This window comes from Gymnoscopelus braueri (assembly GCF_963280865.1).
Source record: "Gymnoscopelus braueri genome assembly, chromosome: 2".
In the NCBI taxonomy this organism is placed as follows: Eukaryota; Metazoa; Chordata; class Actinopteri; order Myctophiformes; family Myctophidae; genus Gymnoscopelus; species Gymnoscopelus braueri.
The window spans coordinates 63,422,259-63,440,188 of NC_137604.1; the positions used below are offsets into that span (position 1 = coordinate 63,422,259).

Consider the following 17,930-nt stretch of genomic DNA (forward strand, 5'->3'; position numbering starts at 1 on the left):
GTTAGCTGGTTTCTGCCCGACAGCAGAGATGTGTATTACCCGTAATTTCCGGACTATAAGCCGCTACTTTTTTCCCATGCTTTGAACCCTGCAGCCTATACAACGGTGCGGCTAATCTATGGATTTTTACAGCTAACGGCCACTAGGGGACCTTCTAAATCTATGGATTTCACACCTGCGACTTATAGTCCAGTGCGGCTTGTATATGCACACATTAGTTTTTTTCCCTAAATTTGGCTGGTGCGGCTTATATTCAGGTGCGCCTTACACTCCGGAAATTACGGTACTGATGAATTGAGTACAATGGACCACAATAGAAACAAGCCCCTGGGGGCTTTTTGTGTTATCCTTGCATAACCTTTTGACTGTACTACCTGTACTGTTAAATAATTGTGTATTCGATCAATCAAAAACCTGTTTTTGCAGCTCTTCCAGTTTGCGTTTGCGTGCGTGCAGCGCTTTACTGGGGAAGGCCCAGTAGTAGTTGGACGTTCCCACTCTCTCACAGTCTACCATGTTGTCATCCACCAGGCTCTGGAGGACATCCTTCACCGACATGGGAGCTGGGGAGACACAACCATCAAGTTTATACCATAGACCAGTGGTTTTCAACCTTTTTCATGCCTAGGACCCCTAAATTCATATACATTTGGCCGCGGACCCCCATTTGAAAATGTTTTGTGCCAGGGACCCCCAGAAGCAAAGATATCAGTACATTATCGCTTTCAAAAATATAAATATTCAAAGATATGCACACTTTTTCAAGGATTTTCAAAAATAGCAGATCTACAAGCTCATAGCGCGGCACTCGGTGCCACGCTATGAGCTCGTATATCTGCTATTTTTGAATAGCCAAAGCTAAGTGGTTAAAAATGATTCTGACGCTATGTTAACTAATTTCGCTGGGGACCCCCTGGTGCGCCCTCAAGGACCACTAGTGGTCCCCGAACCACTGGTTGAAAACCACTGCCATAGACTGTAAAAGATATATGGACAGCGTCACGCCATTGGTTTCTACAGACCGTAAATGAAGCCTATTTTGCAGTGATTTCAAATCCGCCATCTTTCTATATCCGGTTGATATCCAGTTCCGAAATGCAAACGGAAATTAATGCTATTGGCTGAAACCGCAGCGAGGGCGGGTCTTCACTCGGTAGAACCAGTAGAAACCCTAGAAACATACCCTACTTTATCATCAATTTTATATAATTTACCAAAACGCATATCATGGTGATTGAAAGAAGACTTTAAGCTAGCGACTGGAAGCATATAGTATTTATGACAATGTTTATTAAGGTCATAAAATTAAGTGTAAGGTTCAGCCAAAAACCCATCCGCTTGAATAGAGCCTTATTGCGTCTGCAACCAGCAGGGGGGAAACAGCGAGACTACAGGCCATTCATATGAACTGTCTCACTTCCTATATTCAATTCAATTTTCAATTCAAAGGGCTTTATTGGCATGAGAAAACATACGTTTACATTGCCAAAGCAGAAAGCACAATACAACAATACAGCAATACAATCAAAACCAAAAATATGTACATTTGAAAGTCAGAATCTTCAATAGATCAATTGCTATGTACCAAGATCACTGGGTGCAGGTATAGTGCCGGAATATACACAATGATTAGTCTTGACTCTTTAGGGTGGTTGTGTTCCGTTTGATATCCTTTTCCTATCACAGCAACTCACGAATCTTGCTGCTGTGTTTGCACATTGTTGTACTTCGCCCAGCAGATATGGGAGTTTTTTGTCATTGGTCATGTTTTCAAAATCTCTGTGTGTGGTTGTAATCTGTGGGAAGTATGTGTCTCTGATGTCTTGGTACAATGGACAGACGGTTAGGAAGTGTAGCTCGGTTTCCACTTCATTTTGTGTGCAGTGGGTGCATATGTAACAGAGATTAGTGGGTTCAACCGTTACACATAGTCTGTCTTCTCTCGGAATACAGGTCTGCCTGTGACGACCTTTCTCGATCGCAAGACTGTGCTCACTGAGTCTGTACCTAGTTAAGATTTTTCTTTGTTTTGGGGGTCAGTCACGGTGCTCAGGTATTCTGCCACTGCGTATTCTCTGTTTAGGGCCAGATAGCATTCTAGTTTACTCTGCTTTTGTGTTGCTTCTTTCCAGTGTGTCAGGTAGTTTTCCTTTTGCTGTTTTATAATTTGGTTTAGTCCAATGGGTTTGCTATCTCGTGGCTCTGTTTGTGTTTGTGCCCGGAGTTCCAGGGCCAGCTGGCTGAGGGGGCATCTCTCTAGGGTTTCGCTGTGTGTGAGTGCCTTGTTATGGAGTGCATCTAGGTCGCTTTCTTTTAGGTGGTTGTAGAACTTAAGTGCTCTCTTTTTTATTTTGATAATTAGTGGGTATCGTCCTAATTCTGCCCTGCATGCATTATTTGGTGTTTTTCGCTGGGTACGGAGAATGGATTTGCAGAATTCTGTGTGTAGGGTCTCGGTTTGGTGTTTATCCCATTTTTCAAGGTCATGGTTTGCTAATGGTCCCCAGATCTCACAACCATAGAGGGAAATTGGTTCTATCACAGAGTCCAGTATTTTAAGCCAGGTTTTAATTGGGATGTCTATTTTGATGTTTCTTTTGATAGCATAGAATGCCCTTCTTGCCTTGTCTCTCAGGTCCTTTACAGCTTGGTTGTAGTTCCCTGTGCTGCTGATGTTTAGGCCAAGGTAGGTATAGTTTTTTGTTTGTTCTAGTGGGATTGTATTTACAGGGTCCCCACACATTTTTAGCAATGAATTTCCAAAACCTTTCCAAAACTTTTCCAGAATATTTAGCCCAATTTCCAGGCCTATATAACAATCATTCAGCGCAATAATGTGTCTCTTACTCCTATGTAGAATGCCCAAAGATAGGCAGTGTAGCAAAAATAAAGCATCGAATATAGAATAGTACAATTTAATTCAAAATTTCGTGCAAAATTAGGGCATAGCTCACTGGAAGACTCATTATGGCATCCGTATGACTTATCCTACTATATAATTGGAGTACCGTCCGTCTTGGTGTCCGTCTTGGGTCGACCGACCGGCCGACCGGGTATGGGCTAGTTTTATTTAAATAATATATGCCATCACACAGCCCGTTCGGCGAAAAACTACTTATGTTACATATTTCGTGTAATGTTATCCATGTTTATGAAAATGTTTTGTATTAACAAAATCAATAGGCAAAAACAATGCATAGCCAAATATTTTTCCAGGACCCTTGATCAATTCCAGGACCTTTGATCAATTCCCAAACTTTTCCAGTACTGGATTATTTTTTTTTCAATTTCAAAATATTTCCAGGAATTTCATGACCGTGGGGACCCTGTATTTAGGAAAAATTGATGGTTTTGGCGGCTGGATCTTTTTTGAAATATCATGATTTTAGTCTTAGTTAGGTTCACTGTCAGGGCCCATGTCTGGGAGAATTTGTGTAGGAGATCAAGTTGCTGCTGCAGTCCTTCCTTGGTTGGAGACAGCAGCAGCAGGTCATCTGCAAAAAGTAAGCATTTGATTTCTGTGTTTGCCAAGAGGATGCCTGGAGCTGTGGACTGTTCTAACGTTTTTGCTAATTCGTTGATATATATGTTGAAGAGTGTTGGACTCAGGCTGCATCCCTGTCTAACTCCTCGGCTTTGGGGGGAAAAGTCTGTGTGCTTTTCGCCTATTTTAACTGCACATTTGTACATTGATTTTATGATGTCATAGGTTTTCCCCCCAATGCCACTCTCCAACAGTTTGTACATCAGACCCTCATGCCAAATTTAATCGAATGCTTTTTTGAAGTCGACAAAGCAGGAGAATAATTTGCTTTTGTTTTTGTTTAATTGGTTGTCAATTAGGGTGTTTAGAGTGTAAATGTGGTCTGTTGTGCGATATTTTGGTAGAAAGCCAATTTGTGATTTGCTCAGGACATTGCTTTCTGTGAGGAAGTTTAGAATTCTGTGGTTGAGGATCATGCAGAGGATCTTTCCGAGGTTGCTGTTTACACAGATCCCGCGGTAGTTATTTGGGTCATATTTGTCTCCACTTTTGTGGAGTGGCGTTATCAGCCCTTGATTCCATGTGCTGGGGAAGATCCCAGAGCTGAGCACGATATTTAGGAGTTTTAGTATGGCTATTTGGAATTTGAGGTCGGTGAATTTTATCATTTCATTTAGAATACCGTCTGCCCCGCAGGCCTTCTTGGTTTTAAGTGTTTTTATTTTGTCTTGTAGTTCTTTTAGGTTGATTTGGGAATCTAGTGGATTCTGGTAGTCTTTTACGGCTGACTCTAGGTTTTGTAGTTTATCTTTTATTTGTTTTTGCTCTTTGTTCTTCTCGATTGGGCCAAAGAGGCTAGAAAAATGGTTCACCCATATATCTCCATTTTGGATGGGTAGTTCGTCCTGTTTTAGCTTATTTAGTCTGTTCCAGTTTTCCCAGAAGCTGTTTGTCTGTATGGAATCCTCGATATCTTGCAGTTGGTTTCTAACATGTTGATCTCTTTTTTCTCTTACTGTTTTCTTGTATTGTTTCAGTGTTTCCCCATATTGGAGACGTGTGTTGTGGTTGTCTGGGTCTCTGTGTTTTTGGTTTGATAGTTTCCTTAATTTTTTCCTGAGATTATTGCAATCATTATCGTAACATTTGTCATTCTCAACATTTTTCCTGGCTTTCCTGTTTGATACTTTTAGGTTTGCTAGTGAGGCTGTTAGTTCAAATATATGATTGAGGCCTTCTACTGCCCTGTTTACACTTTCACTGTTTTCTTCAAAGGTTTTTTATAGGAACTGATCCAGTTGTGATTGGACTTGTTTTTGCCTAATAGCATTTTGGAAAGCTTCTGCGCTGTGTTCATTCCATTTGTAACGTTTTCTTATAGTATGTAGTTTGTTTGGCGTTTGTTCTTTGTGTCTGTGTGTTGATCTGTTTAGATAGGCTGTGGTTCTGTTGTGGTCTGACAGGGTGTTTGCGGGCTGACTGTGAAAGCTCTGAGCGATGCCAGGTTTATGTCCGTGATAAAGTAATCTATATATATATCTAATCTATATACTGTAGCCTCAAGCCGGATGCTAGCCCCTTGGTACACACACACACACACACACACACACACACACACACACACACACACACACACACACACACACACACACACACACACACACACACACACACACACACACACACACACACACACACACACACACACACACAGAACTGACTCCATGGGGTCACTCAGTGATTTATACATTTAACCACTGTTGCTGGCCAATGGCCGCCCTACATTAGCCATTGGTTATCGTCTCTGTTACTTTTCAGGATTCAAATTCAAAAGTAGCAAAAGTAGCCGATATACAGTGTAGATCTGCTACTTTTGGATGGTTTTGTGTCACGCTGTAGTATGATCAAGTAGGGCATTCATTTACGAAAAAACACAAAAAGTTAGAATATAGAGATAAGAGGTTTCTGCCCGACAACAACGATATGGAGTTCTTAATTATTTGATTAAGTCAAAACAGTAATCTAATCAATAGAATACATCATCTCAGAGGAAATAATTGACAGAATATTCATTCCAGAGAGCCTGTGTCTGGTATCCTTATCTTTAACTCTATGCTGGTATCAGACCCCACGGGACTAGTAAAACATGGTTACAGTGCCATCTGTTGGGAGGAGAGGGATTTAAACTGACTAGAGAGTTGTTTCAATTCAGTGCTTCTCCAACATCGTCACGGTCAAGAAACCACCCAAATTGGCCCGGACCGCTGGCATAGCGGTCCGGGCACCTAGGCTCCAAGGTAGCCTGACAGCGCGGTCTCCAGGGGTTGACACTAAGGTCTCAGAGGCACTTGCCCGTTGGGCAAGTACAGGTCATGTTCTAATTGCCCAAAGGTCATGCCCACTTGCCCAAAAAGTTAATTTTCCATTATAAAATGATAGGTGAAATTTGCGCTTGTAGAACAAATTCATGTGAAATCCAATCGATAGAATGAGTGCAACTGCTAGTTGTAAAAAGGAAGCATTGTTCTTCAAAAATACCCTATCATATTTTATTTAGAAAGAATGCACTTGCCCCCAAAAAATGTGTCTGTCCCCATATGAAAATATTTGGTAGCCGGGCAGGGAGGCTAAGAGATGATTTGTCAACATTTGATGAAAACTACGAATGCTAAAACTACACAGCTATTTTGAAGTAGCAGAAACATAAAATAAGTGTTAAAACCGCTCCTCATTTTGCTGGGGACGCCCTGGAATGTCCCCCCCAAGGGTCCCCGAAACCTCACTTTGAGAACCAGTAGTTTTAAATTTATTTTAGTTTAGTTATGATGGGGATAAATCTGAAAAAAAGAACCACGTTGATGAATGTATACGAAAACCATACAGAGTGGGAAGGAATACGGTACAAAAACAAAACGCTTCACCTCAAACTACCGTTGATAAAAACCCTCTATGTGATGTGATCCTCTATCAGCTTACACTGACTATTATATTATTGTTGCTGTCGGGCAGAAACCTCTTATCTCCATAATCTAACGTTCTGTGTGTTTTTTTTCGTAAATTAATGCCCTACTTGATCATACTACAGCGTCACACAAAAGCATCAAAAGCAGCAGATCTACAAGCTCGTAGATCTGCTACTTTTGATGCTTTTTAATTTGAACCCTGAAAAGTAACAGTTTTTGACATATGAGGTTTCCACCCGACAGAGACGAAATACTCAGCTACAAGGAAAAGGCCAGTACTCGACAAAAAATGCTACTTGACTAAAAGTACAGAAGTATTGGCATCGAATATGAAGACGTATCGCGAGCTTGTAGATCTGCTATTTTTTGGAATAGCCGAAGTATAACAGGGCTTAATGGGTTAATGTACGTTTTGTAACAATAATCTAAATCTAACTACTGTAGCAACTAAAGCTGTCAAATAATTGTAGTGGGAGGGGGAAAAAAGGGGAATAAAGTACGATACTTCAGTAAATGAAATGGTACCTCACCATAGTACATAGCGTAAGAGCATTAATTTAGTAAATGTACTTGGTTACTTTCCTCCTGTGCTGGTTATGTATTCAATATTTACTGGAACATTTGGATCATGTTGTAGCAGAGAAATGACAGCCCTCCTGTCTGTCTCTCTTCAACAATACAATACAATACTACAACAAAGCAAGACATCTCTGTCTCTCTCCTCTGTCTGTCTGTCTGCCCCCCCCCTCTCTCTGTCTGTCTGTCTGTCTCCCCCCCTCTCTCTGTCTGTCTGTCTGTCTGTCGGTCTCTCTCTCCCCCCCTGTCTGTCTGTCTGCCCCCCCCCTCTCTCTGTGGGTCTGTCTGTCCGTCTTTCTCCCCCTCTCTGTCTGTCCATCTCTCTCCCCCTCTCTGTCTGTCTGTCTGTCTGTCTCCCCCCCTCTCTCTCTCTGTCTGTCTGTCTATCTGTCTCCCCCCTCTCTCTCTCTATGTCTGTCTGTCTGCCTCTCTCCCCCCACTCTGTCTGTCTGTCTCTCTCCCCCCCCCCTCACTCAGTCCTGCTCCACACAGCTCAGATCAGTGGTAGTGGGGGGGTACTGTGGCCTCACTAACTACATCACGTTCCAGTCCAGGGCTTTAAACATCATTGCTGTCCAACAGAAACCATGTATGTCCAAAAAAACTGTTACTTTTCAGAAATTGGGAAAAAGTTACTGTGTTCCAATGGATCCAATGTAGTCATTATTTTAGTCACAAACAAGCTCTTGACACATTGCCTGCCAAGAACGCATATATGCGTTCTTTAGAATCCATCACTTGCTTGCCAAGAACGCATATATAATTTTTATTTTTATTTTTTTACCCAAAGACCAAGGAGATATGATTTTTCGAAGATTTAGACTCCTATCCACTTCCTTGTTAACTTAAAACTAAAAAATTCTGTATCTCGGCTCCTGAGTACTTTTTTTTGTTCAATGTAAAAACCCCTGGCAATAAACTGCAAAAAATCTGAAATAATTCTGGCAGTCAATGTGTTAATACCTTTTCATTGGTTAGAAATGTTATAAAACCCACACAATCACACACTTATTAACCACTGAAATTTTCACTTTCAAAAAGTTTTTCTTTGAAAATTGCGAAAATAGCAGATCTACAAGCTCACAACGCGTAGATCGGCTATTTTCGCGACTTTTAAAGTCGCGAAAATAGTGGGGGGTCAAAGTGGGGTCCGGGCGGGGAACCCCAGGGGTCCTTGGGGGGGTTCCAGGGGGTCCCCAGCAAAATGTGTTAATACAGCATCACACTAATTTTAACCACTTTATACAGTATGTTGGCTATTCAAAAATAACAGATGTACAAGCTCACAGCGCGTCACCAAGTGATGCGCTGTGAGCTTGTACTTCTGCTATTTTTTAAATGTTTTGAAAAATCTCTAAACTGTTTTGGAAGATTGTGTATTTTTTTAACACATATCTTCTCTTCTGGGGGTCCCTGGCACAAAACACTTTCAGATGGGCAGGGGGGGTCCGCGGCCAAATACATATCAATTTGGGGGTCCTTGGCACGGAAACATTTGAGAACCACTGAGGTAGGGCATTCATTTACAAAACAAAAAACATAAAATTGAAAGATGGAGATCCGAGATTTCCCCGCAGACGGCGAGGAACATGTGTTTTTAATAAGAGGTACGGACGGAGCACAGCTCACACACACACACACACACACACACACACACACACACACACACACACACACACACACACACACACACACACACACACACACACACACACACACACACACACACACACACACACACACACACACACACACACACACACACACACACACACACACACAGCAGCCGTTGTGATGGTGGTGGTGGGGGTCCGGGGGGGCTCGCTCCTCCTCTGTGGTACAGCATGTTTTTGTGTGGAGATTTCCTTCATTAAAATGGATGTGAGCGTCCATTGTGCGTAATGGTGGCCAATATTTACAGTTATCTAATGCAGCCGCCATGGTCCTTAAAGTTGGGGTCCAGGGCGGGGACCCCCAGGGGTCCTTTGAGACTGGGTTCTGGGGGGGGGGGGGTCTCCAGCAAAATGAGTTAACATACCATCAAAATCAGTTTAACCACTTTAACTCTAGTTTGTACTTCAGCTATTCGACAATAGCCGATATACAAGCTCACAACACGTCGAAGCGCGACGCGTTGTGAGCTTGTAGATCGGCTAGTGACGACCATGCAGACTTTATGCAAAGGTTAAAAAGTCATTTAGAGAGCATGTTATTTAGAGGTGGTTTATACAAAAATGTATTTGGCCGTGGACCCCCCATCTCAAAAATATTTTGTTCCAGGCACCCTCCAGAAGCAAAGATTTGAGTTACAAATGTTCGCTTTAAAAAATATTAATTCAAAAAGGTTTGCACAATGTCCTAAATTTTTCAAAAATAGCATATCTACAAGCTATGAGCTTGTAGATATGCTATTTTTGAATAGCCAAAGTATAAAAGGTTAAAGTGGTTAAAATTATTGTGATAACACATTGTAAATTGGCTATTTTAGAAAGATGCTGAAGCATCTAGAATAATTTCTGAGATTTTTGAATAATTTCAAAAACCTTTACGTTCGGGGGTCCCTGACACAAAATATTTTCAGCTGGGGGTCTGCAGCCAAATACATACACATTTAGCGGTCCTTGATATGTGGTACACCACGATTTGTGTTGATATTTCCTTCATTAAAATGTATGCAAGGCTCCATTGTGCATACTGGTAGCCAATACAGTTGTCTAATACAGTGGTTCCCAAACTTTTTAGCTCAAGACCCAAAAGAGAATGAGAAATGTTTGCCTGGGACCCAAACTAGTGAAAATAGCAGATCTACAAGCTCACAAAGCATCACTTCGTGCCGCGTTGCGAGCTTGCATATCTGCTACTGAGGTATATTTCCCACTGCAGACAACCCATATGAGGTATATTCTTCCACTGCCTTAAAGGCTCTATTGAGTTGCCAACAACGCCATATTGCAGATAGTTTGATGTCCCAGTGGTGAGAATGAGTGGTTGTAGAATGAATGGAGTCATCACTAGTCAGTGAGGTATCTTTGCATCCGATTTATTGCATAAGTACAAACAGCTTCCTATGGGGACCCTGAGGTCCCCACCACACCACACAACAGCCTGCCGGCTGCTGAGTCACACACAGAGATAGCCACACTTTGGCACAGTCTATATAGCACTGAATAGGTGGGTGGGGGTCAGCCTCCAAAAGTTAGACCCCACGCAGACAAACAATAGATCACCCTCTGAGTTCCCTGATTCAATTTGCACCTGTATGAAGCAGGAAAGGGGGAAGGGAGACACATGCATAGAACCCAGGTAAACAACAAAAGGCAAAGCTAAGTGTATGTACCCCACCCGGCCCAGACCAACAGTCACCTCTTGAATCCACTCTTGTGTCTGACTGTAGGCTACTTGTAGACTTGTGAAGTTAAATAATGCTAACAAATGTGGATGTTATGTTATTAAATATACTACACTACTTTCACTACATTTGTTTTTTAATTTAGGGAATTTATTTTCATTCCTTTTATTTTATTCATGAAATTCTTTTTGAATTTGCTTTCAACTCATGACAATTCATGATTTGACTCCTCAAAAGATGTTGAGTCACGGACCCCCATAAGGAAAGATCTGTGTCAAGAAATTTCTAAATTATTCAATTTTGTTTACATTTGTTCAAGCTCTTCGAGATAAAAAAAAATAGCAGATCTGGAAGCTCACACAATGCACGCACGCAACATGACGCTGCTATTCTTGGCTAATGTTCCCCCCAGAATTTGGATGCTGCGGTTCAAGTGGTTACGGAAGACTTAAGGAATATCAATATGATTTGTGATCTCTATACATAGAACTGAATGAGTTTCAGACATCCCCCAGCGTGTTGGAGATACCGTCGGCAGGACAGGCGATGTTCAGTCTTGCCTTTTTTTTTTTCACCCTAAAACAGAGGAACCAGTTGGCCCAGGTTCCGAAGCAACGTTGCAGACGTGTCCCCATAATGGCTCTAACAGCAGCACACGTACAGGGAAAATGTAGCAGCACTCCTGGACCCTAGATACGGCAAATATGAGACTGACTGGCTGACTGGGCTCTGGTGGAGGATTAACCCTTTAAACCGTAACAGTTTTTGGAAACTAAACAACAACACACCTTTTTAATACCAAATTGGCCAAATTTGTCAAATATTACGTAAGAACAAGGCAGACATTGTGAAAATAGCCAATCTACAAGCTCAAGTCTCGCACTGAGAGGCATTGTGAGCTTGTAGTTTGGCTATTTTTACAATATTTATCTATGGGACCGAGTCAAACTAAATGTAATGCCTTCAATTCCAAGTTCTTGTCAGGGTGGGGGGTCCCCAGTTCAGATATGATTATTTTGGTTTTGGGAACCATTGCTCTACATCAGCCATTCTCAACCGGTGGGCCGCAGAGCACCTACCAGTGGGCTGCGACGGTACTGCCCAAAAAACATGAACGAAAGGGTAAACTTTTTATTTCACATCAGGCTGATAGAAATCCTTCCAAAAGAAGTTTTCCATTGAGACTGTCACAAAAACAAAGGCTAGGAACAAGCTGAAATCTGACTGCTACTCTGTGACTCAACCACCCCACCCCGACTTAATCTGATCATTTCTCAGAAGCAAGCCGAGGTATCTATTAATTCCTGTGTTGTGATATGTCTCTGAAATGGCTGTATGGTGCAAAAATTGTAGCCTCGCGTAGCCAGACTATATCACTGCGTGGATATGAGTCTGGTGCTTCTATGAGGACGTTTTTTTTTCCAAGGGGGCGGGATCAAAACAATGGCTCTGGACGCAATTGGTTAGACCTACAACCAACTACCAATCACAGTCTCCCATATTTGAATACTGGGCCCTGATTGGTCACCCCAGACATCTGGAGCAGGAAATGGATTCTCAATGGAGTGGTGCCAGACCCAAAGTCAGTTTTTTTTTTTGCACTGGCAGATTTGTCTGGTCCCAGGCTACAAAAATGTATGTTCTATTAAAATAAAGAAGCAATAAAAAGCAAAATAAAGAAGAAACTGTTAACATGTCAATATATATATATATATATATATATATATATATGTATCAATTTTATGTATGTATTTATATTTATAACTATTTATTCAGACTATAATTTGTTGTCATACATTGATGCTCTACTTGGTCGTACTACAGCATCACACATACAGTAAGTAGCGAAAATATAAGTTCACAATGCGTCGAAATGCAACGCATTGTGAGCTTGTAGATCAGCTACATTTGTTTTAAGAATTCGAAAGAGAAAGTGGTTAAGAGTGTCTGTGGGTTTTATAAATACTGAAACAATGAAAAGTATTACAAGATCTTGTTGTCTAAATAATAACTACATTGGATCCACTGGAAAACAGGTTATTTTTTTCATTTCCTGAAAAGTGATGGTTTTGTACACATAGTGCAAGGTTTCCACCTGAAAGTGACAGAGAGAGTGTGTGTGTGTGTGTGTGTGTGTGTGTGTGTGTGTGTGTGTGTGTGTGTGTGTGTGTGTGTGTGTGTGTGTGTGTGTGTGTGTGTGTGTGTGTGTGTGTGTGTGTGTGTGTGTGTGTGTGTGTGTGTGTGATGTTGTACCTTGGCCAATAGCATTGGCCAAGGTACAACATCTTTTCTCCAATGTACATGTTCCACTAAAATCACTACGTGATTTGACTGACAAAACTGTGCACTTAGTGAGACAATGGACTGGTCTTAACACACACACAACACGTGACATTATATTTCACAGTAAACGTGAGGGTGGTTTGGGTGTTCCCAATTTTGAATGGACATATATTGCTACGAGGCTCTCCCACTTGTTAAATATACTGAACAATGATGACCAGTATGTGAGAGAGCTTGCACGTTCATCTCTATTTCTGGACCTAAAACGACGTAAGGTCCCCCTGGCATGTGGCTCGGATCCTTGCTTCCTAGGCTTCAGGAGGAAACCTAGTGGAAAGCTAGACAGTCGCTCTCCAGGCTTTGGTGTGTGGTCAGACTGGCCGGACTTAAACGATCTGTGCTGTTGGGCTGATGTTACCTTGACGTGGGTAGGGTCTAACTCAGAGGCGATGGCTGTCTCGGAGGACTTTATATCTGACCCCAGTATCTCTGTCAGAGCATCTATGACTGTGTGTGGAACAGAACACCAACTCCCACTGACTAATGCCCGAGGTCGCCTCTTATGGGCACAACAGCAAAGGCAGCGGCAGCATTGGACTGAACTGAGGTTGCAAGGGAAGACTGCATGTCTCCCCGCTGCGGACCATTCTGTCTCGCACTCTGTGCTAAAAAATGTTGCTTTAGACGAATGCATTATTATCTTTACTCTGAAAGCGAGGTTGCAGGTTTTACCATCTAAACTTAACCTCTCCATCTGGTTTCCAGGCAACCATGCTCCTCACTGTATACATCATGGTCATGAACAAATAGCTGAAACCATGTCCCACATCTTAAATGGGTGCCACAGGGGACTCTACATAAGTAGGCATGACAGAATAGTGGATTTGATATCTAAAGATATCACTTCTATTTTCAGGTCCTCCATCATGCTGTATAAGCATTCTACTGTGAAGCCGAGCATGTTTAACCTGTGTAACGATGATTCTGTGTTCTCTAACATTTCAGCTAACATAACACCCCTGATGTCATTGTTGTTAATGAAAACCATAGGGAGGTGTTCATTCTCGAGGTCGGCTGTACTTTTGATTACAGCTTAGAGGAAGCCTTCCTAACCAAAGTGCTAAAATATCATCAGCTAGAGCAGACCATCTCTCAGCTAGGCTACAGATGTAAACTTTTGGTTTTTATCTTTGGTAGTCTAGGGCACGTGCACAAGTTGGTTGTAAGGGGCCTGCAAATGGCCGGCCTCTCCAAAAGGAGGGCTAAACAATTAGCAAGTTACTGCTCAATATCAGCTATTATAGGAAGCCGCTCAATTTGGAGGAGGCGTTGCTTCCTTTACCCATGATTGTTGTCCGCTGTGTTCGACAAGTATGCCATCTTTTGTTTTGTATGTAACGTTGCTCTGCTTTACATGCGCTTTGTAACTAACTGTTTTCCCTTCATCTGACTGCACTGGCAGTGTTTATGTCCTTTGTACATCCTGTACTTCTTATTATGTGGACATAAATAAATATTTCAAATGTGTGTGTGTGTGTGTGTGTGTGTGTGTGTGTGTGTGTGTGTGTGTGTGTGTGTGTGTGTGTGTGTGTGTGTGTGTGTGTGTGTGTGTGTATGTGTATAACTGTGATCATAAAGTGACAGAAGTGATCAATCACAGTTCTACAGAACCAATACTCACTTATTCCTTTTGACTTGGGGGCAATTTTCTCAATGTCCTTCAGCTGGAAAACATCTTTCTACAGAGGATGGAAGCAAAGGAAATGAGGAAGGAAGGAAGGAAGAATTGACTAACATCAGACCCCCTGAGCATAATGCTTTCATGATGAAATAGGTCTCACTATTATTTAAAGGGATAGTTCATCCCCAAAATGCCTTCTTTTCTATTGATTAGTCACCCCATGGAGACTTGAATTCATGGATATTTTTTAGTTGTTGTCGCATTCCTAAGCCAATAATTAGATGACCGGCAGCGGTTCCGGTAGGAGACACAAAGGAGACTCTTTGTGTCTCCTACCGGAACCAGAACCTCTGCCTACCTGGTCATCAAATTATGGGCTTAGGAATGCGACAAAGACTAATTATTTATCTATCAAAAAGTTAGTGTTTCTTTTTTGTTTGCTTATAACTTTAATACATTTTAAGTTTTTTCTAAATTGATTAGAAAATGTGGCACTTTTTCACAGCATATGGATCAAAACATCTGTAATTGGTGGTCTAGGACTCAGGGATTGGGATCAGATGCAAAACGCTGTCACCTGTCAGGCTCTAATTTCAATGGATTTCATCTGTGACTAGTGAGTGACTATACATAACACACACAACCATGTAGACAAGATGAGCTGATATTCATCACATACTGTGTAGGGATGGGGATCAAGAATTGATTCACGGAATCGATTACTAAGTTATTGAGAATAGGAGATCAACATTTTGGCTTATCAATTCTCTTTATCGATTCTAGCGATTCTCAAGAGACGAGGGTCATGTCATTGAAATCAAATCACTGGCACAAACATGTTGTTCTAATAAAGCTGTTGACTTCTGTTGAATTTCGTGCTAACTGTTAAAAACAAGGAACATGAATGTAAAGCCTTGCATGCACATATTGCTTCAATGTTGCAGTTGAAGCCAACACGCTCTATAACTTGTCTGTGGAAATTAAATGAAGGTGATAGTGTCCCAGATTAGAACTAGGGCTGTCACAATTATTACATAATCGTCTAATCATACTTATTTGAGATAGTCACAACTGTTAATTTGCATAATTGTCATAATGGTTTCCATGTTGAAAAATGTCACATTTTCAAATATTAAAAAGCAGAAATAGCAGATCTACAAGCTTACAACGTGTCACGAAGTGACGCGTTGTACGTTATTGCTATTGCTGCATTTTTTTTTACATGTATGAAGTTATAAATAATGTATTTGTATATTTCAGTTATCTGCCCTGTGCAATTTTTTATTACGAAGCCTATAAAAGCCTTCATATGTTTCAATGTTCAACGCCAAACGCACAATTAAATCGTTTATCGCAATTATTTGAGTGACAATTAATCGTCAACTTAAATGTGTAATCGTGACAGGCCTAATTAGAACCAATATTTGCCAACAACTACCAGTAATAGAAAAAGATCAATAAGTGGGATCGATAAGGAATCGATTCAAAAAGCAGAATCGATAAGGGAATCTGGATAAATGTGCGTTCCCCTCCCTATAATGTGTGGAACGCACCGTCTCAAAGAAGATCTCCATCATTCGACTCCTCTTCTCCTCCAGACTCAAACCTTTCTTCTTCGACTGGAAAGACAAATAGTGGTTTTACAACATGAGCTCTGCTTCTAGACGTTCAGGGTAGTTATAATCGTTTTATACTGTCGGTGTACTGTGCACGTCGCAAACGCACGCATGTATGTGTGCAACAAGTAGACATACACGCATGCACACACGCACACACGCACACACACACACACACACACACACACACACACACACACACACACACACACACACACACACACACACACACACACACACACACAGTCAGTGATTCTCAAAATGTTTCATGTCAAGGACCCAAAGGCGCTATATAAATGCATCATTTACCATTTACAAATGAATATGTATTTGGCCACGGACCCCATCTGAAAATATTTTGTGAGAGGGACCCCCATGCTAGATTTGTGTTTCAAACATATTAAAAATGTTTCATGTATATCTTTTTTTTAATAGCCAATATATGCAGGGTTAAAGTGGCTACACTGATTGTGACGCTATATTAACTAATTTTACTGGGGACCCCCTAAAGCCCCCTCAAGGACCCCTGGGGGTCCCTGGACCCCACATTGAGAACCATTGCATTATATGAAGCAGTGAGACAGACAATGTATGCATTGTATACACATTTGTCATACACGCGTGCACATAATGTGTACATGTGTAGTACATTGCAGCAGACAGGATATCTATCTAAATTATCTACCTATCTTAGACAGACAGACAGACAGACAGACAGACAGACAGACGTGTGTGTGTGTGTGTGTGTGTGTGTGTGTGTGTGTGTGTGTAAAGTTGTGAATATACCAGTGATTGTCACACATGTAGCAAAAGCACAGTTCTGTCTAATAGGATCATGATATGACATTTCATCTGGTTGACACTACAGGGAAAATGCTGCTACGGTACTTTAAGTGAACCACTGAACGTTCCAAGTTAGTGTTACACAGCTATTGTTAACCTAAAGCATTCTGTAACGTACATCAATGTTTTACATTTAAAGCAGATTCGCTGTTGACAGTTGCACTGAAACCAATATAAGTTCGCACAATGTTGTTACAGTCCAGGCTCCTCATTCACTACAACGAATTTAGCGACGGCTGACCCGTGGAGTGGTGCATTTTAATAGGTCACCAACGTCGGTGTCACACCAGTTGTCACTGTTGTGTGGAAAGCCACAACAAAAACGAATTATGTTTGTATTATTTGACTTACCATTAGCCTAACGTTGTCCTCTCAAAATATGCCACCAATGTCCAGGGAAAACGACTCGTAATAAGGAACTGTGTAGTTATTAAATAATAATACTGTAACTACAGTGTTTTCATTAGTTTTCATATGTTTTCATGTTCACAGGAAACGGGTGGAGGCTGAATTTCCCGCGGAACACTAGTCAGTGTTTCCGTCAAAGATGGTGGAGACGATAAAAGATGAGCAACTGTCAAAGACTGTTGGTACACAGACGGTAACCTCGCATCACCAGTCTTTCCACCTCGGAGGAAAACACAGACGGTAGTCACTCTACTGTCAAATATGGTGGCCGTGGCCCGGTACATTAAAAGATAAGAAACTTCCAATATAGCTTTAAAATCAGTTTCACAGCGCATTTATTATCTTGAAAATGGTGGAATATTTTCGACACATTTTAACAACTGTGTGGGGGTCGTTGGCACGAAATATTCCCTGATGGGGGTCCGTGACCAAATATACTGTATATTAATTTTGGCATGAAAACGTTTGAGAACCAAATCAATGCATTAAAAGATAGATGTGCCACTTGGATTGAAAGTGGCTGCCTGCAGGTGGCAAACTTCTCAACAGTTCAGAAGACATGGTAGTGAATAATAGAAAATGTATTATTATATGATCATTATATGTAATTGTATAATGTAATTATACAATTACGTTGTCCGTGGTTGTGTGATATTATCCCACATCCACAACATTCTCATTACACTGAGACATGGCTACCTCATATTGATTGTTAAGCAGATTCATG

At 41.3% G+C, this 17,930-nt stretch overlaps 1 protein-coding gene across 1 annotated transcript in view; it reads right to left on the minus strand.

Moving 5' to 3' along the window:
• Window positions 1-17,286, minus strand: part of mnd1 (meiotic nuclear divisions 1 homolog) — a 37,819-nt gene extending 20,533 nt beyond the window's left edge. Inside the window, exons 1-4 of the mRNA XM_080453765.1 lie at window positions 17,147-17,286; window positions 15,890-15,955; window positions 14,337-14,394; window positions 415-563 (exon numbers count right to left, since the gene is read on the minus strand). Coding sequence (XP_080309891.1) covers window positions 415-563; window positions 14,337-14,394; window positions 15,890-15,955; window positions 17,147-17,149 — 276 coding nt within the window. The 5' untranslated portion in view covers window positions 17,150-17,286. The remainder of the gene's footprint in view (window positions 1-414; window positions 564-14,336; window positions 14,395-15,889; window positions 15,956-17,146) is intronic.
• Window positions 17,287-17,930: the final 644 nt, after the last annotated feature.